This window comes from Buceros rhinoceros, unplaced genomic scaffold, assembly GCF_000710305.1.
Source record: "Buceros rhinoceros silvestris isolate BGI_N320 unplaced genomic scaffold, ASM71030v1 scaffold5104, whole genome shotgun sequence".
Taxonomy (NCBI): Eukaryota; Metazoa; Chordata; class Aves; order Bucerotiformes; family Bucerotidae; genus Buceros; species Buceros rhinoceros.
Window position 1 is genome coordinate 120,317 of NW_010409910.1, and position 8,658 is coordinate 128,974.

The following is an 8,658-nucleotide window of genomic DNA, read 5'->3' on the forward strand; positions in this document are numbered from 1 at the left end:
CAGGAATCAATGTGTCCTGACGGGGACATACATCTGGCTGCTGGGGGAGAGTTCAGAAGTAAGTATCTTCCAGGAATCACCCAGCTCCTAGAGCTGACGCCTAAAGGACATATGTTCTGGTGCAGCCCAGCCTGGGAGGACAGCCAGGTCTGCAATTAGAGAAGATCCCCAGTCATTCCTACCTACCACAGCAGGAACAGAGGCAGCGCTCAGAGAACGCACATGTCTTATCACCACATCGAGTGGACTGCGTGTTGAGTGGATTTTCCTGGAGACAATGGTTCCAAGGTCTCCACTACTGCTACGTGGTGCTGTGCAAACTCAAATGGCTCAGCTTCCTGCACATAAAAGGAAGTTCAAATAATGCTGCACCAAATGAAGATACCTACAGTAGTTCTTGTGGCTTTCCCAAGGCAGGAGCAGGACCAGGAGCAGGAGCAGAGCGTCCCTGAAGTATGCCAGGAAGAAAGTTGTCAAATGACCTTGGAAAGCAAATGTCAAATGACCAGGGAAAACAAAAACACTGATTTACTTTTTATTTTATTTCAAATTTGGGAAGGAAACTGCACAAAAAGTAAATAAAGCACAGCCTTAGAGTGTGCCAGAGACCAAATTCTGTTTTTAGCTGAGAGCAATGAAGAAACCTTCAGCTATGGGCACAGAGGGGATGGCTCAGTATCTTCCCTCTAAATGCTGCTAGCCCTGGAGCTAGTATGTGAGCTGGGAGGGGGGGGAAGGGCTGCCCAGCGAAAGTTGCCTTTAACGTGATACTATCTGGATTCCCACCAGTCTGGAGTTCTCATGAAGGTTTTTCAGCCCTACTCTGGTTTTGACTTCCGTGGTATCTCTGTTAGTGGCCCCAACTTCAGGTATATTGCACAGTCTTCACTCAGCATTGCTGCTCCACTACCTCCTGCTGTACTGTCGAGCTCATTGGGGATAACATGTCATCTTTTCCCTTCCTAATCAGCTGAATGTCATTCAGAAAGTTGGGACAAGGAGAATTTTTTTCCCCAGACATCAGCTTTCCTTAGTAGCAGACAAACCTCAAGCCTTTATAATACTACTTGTACATAGCACTTCTATAGCTTTACATCGTCAAAGTGCTGTACTAGCATTAAGTAATTATCTTTCTCCCTAATGGCCATTAACGCTGGCCTTTCATGAACCTCCCCCAGCTCCCCGAGGTTCATATCTAATCCAGCAATAAGCTACTCGAAGGGAGTGGCTGGTTATCTTGCAAGTCTATGGGCTTGGATGTAATGAGGTTTCAGAGCAGAGGCCAGGTGCCCTGGAGTATCAGAAACCTGTGGCTGTGGATCAGGTCATGCACTTGGGAATATCCATTAGAAAGGCATGGAAATGACTAGGTGATCCTGCGATCTTGAAATGGAGACAGAATGAGGAAACCTTGGCTGCTCAGAGGGTATTCACTGATTGCTCTATTTATTACCAGGATAGTACTGCAGAATTAAAGAGTGAAGCAGTGGGAAGAACTTGGCAATGTGGGCATGGGGAGTTGATCTAGGGAGAGAAAGTTAGAGAGCTAAAAATGTCAAGCAAAGCCAGACAGCCATGGCAATGGGATAAAGAGGCCAGTCTGCAGGTCTGTGAAGCATTACAATAACAAGGAGAACGAGTGAGCTTGGCAGCATTGTAGGATTTAAAAAGAGGAACAGAAGAGGATTTACTTGCTTTATTTGCTTGAAAGCAAATCCCTCTTCCAGGTTGTGGAGTGTCTCCAGGGGAGGTGTTGCAATGCCACTGTTGAGGATATTTCACCCTTAGGGGCCTTTAGATGGTGAGCCTGCGTGATAGCTGGGCTTCCCCATCCCTGGCTCCAAAGGGAACTGGAGGGAGATGGGGTGGGAAGATGACATGACTGTTTGAGAAAAGACACAGAGGTAGTATGCTCATGACGAGCATCAGTCCTGCATGGTCACTTATTTCTGAAACCTGCCAGGCCCAGCTCTGAGCAAACAGGCTTGACTGCACCAAACTTCCAGCTTCTTGCTAAGGACGCAATCACAATTCTTTCCAAAGCCAAGGACATGCCATGTAAACATAGCATCGCGAAACAAAAAAACCCAGCATCCTTTTTTTTTTTTTTTTCCTGATTTAATAGCATCTTTTTGCTTTTATGCTTCTGGCAGTGGCTGGTCCTGTAAAAGATGTATGTAGCTATGGGAATCACATGCAAATCTACAGCAGCATAACACAGATCACAGCCACTACACATTAGGCAAAGGATTTCTGTCACCCTGGACACACTCTGCTTCCTATGGCATCAGTAGCACAATCCCTCTGTGCTCAGCTCTAAATCATTTTGCTACATCAGCAAATAACAGGGTACAGCTGACTGCAGACCAGGAAGACTCGCGTTCGTGTTCACTTGCTATACAGCTTCAGAGCAGGGCCTTACCCTGCCTTCCTGCATCTGTTTTCTCATCTGTGAAATAGGAATTTTAGTCCTAATCAGTTTGCGAGGGAAGCAGTAAGGGCTAGTCAAAGGCAATGCTTTAAAATGTAATAGTCAGCCTTATGTGCTAGGCTAGACATTGGAGTGGGTTTATGGTACAGTTTAATTGGTGTCTGTTCTGCTTATAGCTAGCGAGTAAGTGCAAGACCACATTTGCTCTCAAAAATGTGGCACCCTGTTTGAGATGTAAAGAATAGCTCTGCAAAGAATACCTTCTGATCTATGAAAATGGCTGCGCTATATTTTGGGACCTTCACTTTTCTAGGCATTGCTTGGGGTTTTTTTCCCCAAGACAATTATTGCCAGATTAATTTTCAGTAAATTGTATGTCTCACATGACATACAGGGCTGGAAGGAATGCTTTGGCAGTCCCTGGACTCAATAGTATGAGCTAAGCCAGGACTGTCCTCACATCCTTGGGACAGCCACTGACTGTGTATGTCACTTTATTGCAGTTCTCACTAGGATGTGTCCAGAGTTGACCAAAGACCTCGACTTTATTTTAGCTTATTAGAACTGAGATAAGACTACTGGCTTCTCTGCTCTGCTTTCAGGGCCAGATCCTCAAATGGTGAAAGTCAGGGCCCTCCCATTAAAGCAAAACTGCTGTAATACTGTTTGCATAAGCTACGGATCTGGTTCATAGATTCTGAACTGCAGTAAGACCTGTTCAAAAGAGAGTTAACTGTGCTCAAAACATTGTACTACCTGCAATCTCAAATGATCCTGTACGATTCAGGATATTGCAAATGTAGAGAGCTTTGCAATAAGTAATCATTTGGAGATTGCTGGAGAACAAAAGACTTCGTGCTACTTAAAAGAGAATAAAATAAGCATTAGCACAAAACAGTTTTTCCAGCAATCAAATTTGATGTACGTCCTGTTCTGTTGATAACATTTCCTCAGAGCCCTTCACGAGAAGGGAAAACAAGTTGTAAAAGCTAGGTCTGCAGGAAAGAGCTAAAAATTGCAGCCAGGGTTTCAAAGGAACAAAGAAAGAAAAGCATATTTCCAATTCTGTTATGGCAAAACGTTCTTGGGAGTTCAGAGCAGTGAGCTGAGAACACACCAGCCAAGCCATCGCTAAACAGGAGGCTTAGAGCCGCAATGAGCCATTTATCTTCATGCATTGCAGTTCTGAGCAACTCTGCGCTTAGCGAAGAAAGATGTTCCTCAGACTTTTAAAACACCTCCTCTTTTTGAGGGAGGGTCTGTTTCAGAGTTAGGAAGAGGGCTGGTCTGCAGCCCTCGGGAGTACAACATTGCAAACCCGAGTCTGAAGTCTGTCAAAGCCCAGCAAAGTCTGACTCACACCCTCTATGCCAAAACCCTGCCATGCACCAAACCCATTTCACACCCTGCTCCCATCCACCTCCCCAGCACTGCCCCTCCGGCTTCACGCATTGCAGGGTGTCTCTGTACTGACCCTTCTCCGCACTAGTCAGGCAAGGAAATCTGTGGCAGCTTGGGAAAACTGGCAGCTCAGCTGGTACAAGAAACATTTTTTATCCAAAAGGGCACAACAGTTGTTTTTTTGGTTGGTTTTTTTTTTTACCAGCCACTAGTATGCTGGAAACCTAGATACTAGATCCCTTCTATCTTGGCCCTTCACAGGACCAGGGAAGGTTCTGCCTGTTTGATCCAGTCGTGCTGCTATGAAGTTTTTAGCCCTTGATTTTTTGGTGTCGGTAATGAGATAAGCAGTCTTTAAAGCATCACCTCTAAAACCTCAGACATGTTGCCCTCAGCTGAAACAAGTGCAGCCATACAGCTTCCAGCAGCGGCTGCTCTTACCAAGTAGCTGTTTCCCCACAGATGGTCCTTCTCATGTAGAAGGATAGAACAGAGAAAAATCTTGTCCTGCTCAGAGAATCTTGATTAGAAATCTCTAGTGAATCCAAAGGTAAATCCATCTGCTTTCAAACTGTTTGCATGTATCCTGCAAACCTGCTGTACCTCTGCTGGATTCATGTGGGCTAGAGAATGGTAGACCCTGGCTGAGAAAGGGCCTTTCCCTGGCTTGGCGTACCCCGGTGAGACTTTGCCCGCGGGCTCTTCCCTTTCCAGCCTCTCCAAAGGGGCTGGCTCTCCTGCCTCTGTTACATGCTGGGCATATCCCTGCCTGTACGCGCCTGTTCTTTACAAGCAGACCGCCTTTTTGCGGTCCTGCAGTCATTTACATATTCAAAGCACTCTTTGAAAAGGTCTGTAGCAGAGTTTTATGAGCACAAACTCTTTTATGCAATTAGGTGATGTACAGATGCCTGGACGTGGCTTTTAGAAAACCTTACTGGAGAGGAACAACCCTCGCGCTGTGTAACTGGTGGGTGCCTCAGAGCACTGAGGCCCTGCAAAACTCAGCACAATACTTTGCTGAACAGGTTCATCACGCTGCAGGGTTTGAATATGTTCTTGGCTTTTTGTCATTTGATTTCTTTACCGGCCCATTTTGGGAGGAGAGGACATAATTTATCTTGATACATTTCACTCCCCATCCATCATGATAACCAGGTGGGATTGGCGGGTAAGCCCATGGGCGGGCAGGGAGGCAGTAGCCAGCCCAGCTCTTTCAAACAGCTCCTTGCTGATGGAGCTCACAGGGAGGCCCTGAGCTTGTCCACATCATGTCAGGGCTGACTCCCTTCCTCGGGGCTCTCATCACTCAGATTTCCCTGTGCCTTTGCTCTCACCCAGGTCGGAGGACACACCATGCTGCCTATCCGCTGGATGCCTCCGGAGAGCATCATGTACAGGAAGTTCACAACAGAGAGTGACGTCTGGAGCTTCGGGGTGATCCTCTGGGAGATCTTCACGTATGGAAAGCAGCCCTGGTTTCAGCTGTCAAACACAGAGGTACAACGGTGCTGAGACACTTCAGCTAGAAACTGTGCTTCTTACCATCTCTCCTTTCCGGATTGCTGCAAAGCAGTTTGTACATAGATGGTCCTTGCCTTGGCACTCCCATGGCTTCACCATTTAAGAGCTGGGGAAGCTGAAGCATGCAGAGATCAAAGGGCTCTGCCAAAGACGTGTACTGGCTCATCCTCAGGCTCTCCCTTCTAACTTCTGACATACCTCCGTAGCAGCCACAACTGATTGAGAAACTCTTGGGCTGCTGCCAGAACTGGGGATACCCAAACTTTCTTATGGTCTCCAGTATGTGAGAAAGCGTTTGAAGCCCTTTATACAACGTGTAGCGTATTTCTGTGGGGCTTTTTTGCCCTAGGGCTATCTATTCTATGGTTTGTCCCTATTCATTGAGGGTGGAACCTGAGGAGCTGGTTTGCCCTTGTTTCTTTGAATAGCAAAAGTTGCTGTCCATCAGCATAGGGCTGCAGTGTAAAAATGTTGAGGGAAGGCTGGCTGGGATTAGCGGGGTGTCAGAGCTGAGGTTTGAGGCACATCAGCAGAAATGCATTGGAAGATTTTTGCTCAGAATAGCGGGGGGTATTATCGAAGAGGAACAAGATGCATTGACATAGCAGTGTGTGGGAACCTTGCACATTTTTATCCTACTGTGTATCTAATGGATTTCAGAAATTTCACCTTTTGTAATGAGAAATGTGCATTTTCTGCTTTCTGGATACAGATCCCTTAATTAAGTGAGTTGCAGAGATGGCAAATCCAAGGTGTTGCTTTACAGCTCTAATACTTGCCCATTCGTGTGCTCAATGGGGCCTGACTGTATATCCCAAAGTAGCACACGCAAACATTTTAGAGACACAAACAATGGAATCGACAGCGACAGAAGTTATTTGTCACGCTATTTAATGAGCTACTCTTGCATTTCCCTGGGAGGGTAAATACAAACACACTCAGATGAGCACACGTAGCTTGTACATGGGTGATAGGCATGCTCGAATATGACAGCTCAGCTACCCTCATGCTTTGTGCCTCAGTTTCCTTTGCAGGGCACTAGAACTGAGAATAGTCACCTTTAACCTTGGGGGAGGAGGGCTGGTCTGCACAGATGCAGCTGTATTGGCTTTGCTACATCCCTAGAAAAAAACTCTTGTCCTTCTCTTTCCAATTGCTGATCCACTTCTTTCTGAGAGCTGAGACTCCCACCCCAGACTGCCCTATGCTGGTGGGAGGGAGCCACATTAGCTCTCATCTAGCTCATTTTTCATAATTTGTGGAGAAGTGGGCAGCACCTGGGTGGTTGCAGAGGACCTGCACCAGCTCCTGGATGGTGAGGTATCAGTGCAAGTCTCAAGCGGCAGAGAGAGTGATCTGGAGAGGCAGGTTAGCCGAGTCTGTCCCAAGCTCCAGGCTGCCAGGACTGGACTGTGGGCAATCATGAGGCTGGTCGAACATCGGCACTGCTGGGTGTGCACATGAGCAAGGTTGAGGCGCCCGCTCCCTCCTCCACATGGCCTTATACCCTCAGAGCATTTTCAGCAGGTTTTTTTGAAGGCTGGAGGAGACCCTGCCTGAGCAGAGGAGTGAAGCACGGCACCGCTTTGTCTGAAAGCCTCAGCCAGTCCGTTAACTTCTGCCTGTGCCCTTCCTTTGCCCTGGAGAGAAGGGGCCCACCACAGGCCTCCTGTGCATGTCCAGGATGTCCTGTCAGAAACCATAACTCACCTCCTCCCACAAGTCATGGCTGCCAGCAGCTCCTCTGCATGCTGCATCTTCCTCACTGGCTTTCAGCAGGTCCTAATCTCTCCCCTCTGTATTTATATGCAAACAGCGAAGAGATAAGTATCTGTTGAGCTGTGTGGCAGCCCCATTACTATTCATAAATGATAAATTCCAAACACCCCTTGCTGGGTGGCTTCCCTCAACACCCTGCTTGGGATCTGTGTTTATCTGCAGAGCGTGGCAGGTCACTCACATACTGCAATGCTGGGACTCATCAACTCCAACCAAGGAGGCCAGACGGTAATAGCAGCTCTCTGACAAATCACACCTCCCTTCCCTTTGCATCCATTTCACTGGTGAACAAAACATAGACACTTAGAGAAGCCCTTTCCAGTGGCATACCTCTGAAGAGACTTCAGTGCTACCCGAGAGCTCACATTTCTCTCATTAGCAGCACCAGCCTGACGCAAAACAGAACGTTAGCACTGCAAATCTTTTTTGTCCATCATAGATGTGATTTGAGATGAAATTTCATTCTTTCAGCTGCTTTTCTATGTCGAAATGGGGCAATGCTGCCCTTTGGAGATGGAGGTAGGAAAAGATGCTCTGAACTCTCCCTCGTAGAACTCTCCTGGGCTTTGCAATGGAAAGGGCTCTTGATTCAAGGAAGAAAAGTATCATTTCAGCTGTGCAAAGTATTACTTTGGGGATTTTAAGGCTTTTTTTCCTTCTTCAATTAGCAGGAAAAATTGACATCATAAAGTAAAAACTTAATTTCATTTGCTCATGACCCCCTGTTTAGAGAGTGCACAGGTAGATGTCAAATAGGGAAAGGTTTTGGGAACTGCAAGACTGCAGCTGGAGACAAACTTCTCACTGTAAAATTATCGTTAACAACACACAAGCAGGTGAGCTCTGAGGATCTGCAGACCTCTTGGCTTCTCAGTGTTCCCATACATTACATGGTACCACATCAGCCAAGAAGTAGCTGGGACAGGATATCCTCCAGCAACCATCTGACTGGTGTTCAACCTCTCTTTTCTTTCAGGTCATTGAGTGCATTACCCAAGGCCGAGTTTTGGAAAGGCCTCGAGTCTGTCCCAAGGAGGTTTATGACATCATGTTGGGCTGCTGGCAGAGAGAACCTCAGCAACGGCTCAATATCAAGGAGATCTACAAGATCCTTCATGCTCTGGGCAAGGCCACACCAATCTACCTGGACATCCTTGGCTAGCAGTGGCCACTTGTCAAAAGTCCCTGCTCCTTCCTTCCGTCCTTCCTTCTCTCTCCCCCTCCCAAGTCCTTTGCCCCTCAGCTCCCAAGCAAACATCTTCATATAAACTCAAGTGCCTGCTACACATACAACTCTGAAAAAACAAAACAAAAAGAAAACCAACAAAAATCCCACAAAACAACAACCTGTAAGGCAGTTTGGCTTATATATATATTTATAGATATCTCTCTATATATAACTTCCACACCAATACAGAAGAAAGCTGCTGTTACAGAAAATTATAAGACTTTAAAAAAAAAAAAAACAAGGGAGAAAAAAGTACTTAAGCAGATATATATAATTTAAAAAAAAAAAAAAAAAA

At 46.4% G+C, this 8,658-nt stretch overlaps 1 protein-coding gene across 1 annotated transcript in view; it reads left to right on the forward strand.

The window, feature by feature from the left end:
* The window catches only part of NTRK3 (neurotrophic tyrosine kinase, receptor, type 3), a gene marked incomplete at its 5' end in the record, with an annotated part of 96,776 nt that extends 88,137 nt beyond the window's left edge, over nt 1-8,639 (forward strand). The window contains 2 exons of the mRNA XM_010135387.1: nt 5,174-5,332; nt 8,112-8,639. Coding sequence (XP_010133689.1) covers nt 5,174-5,332; nt 8,112-8,297 — 345 coding nt within the window. The remainder of the gene's footprint in view (nt 1-5,173; nt 5,333-8,111) is intronic.
* Nucleotides 8,640-8,658: the final 19 nt, after the last annotated feature.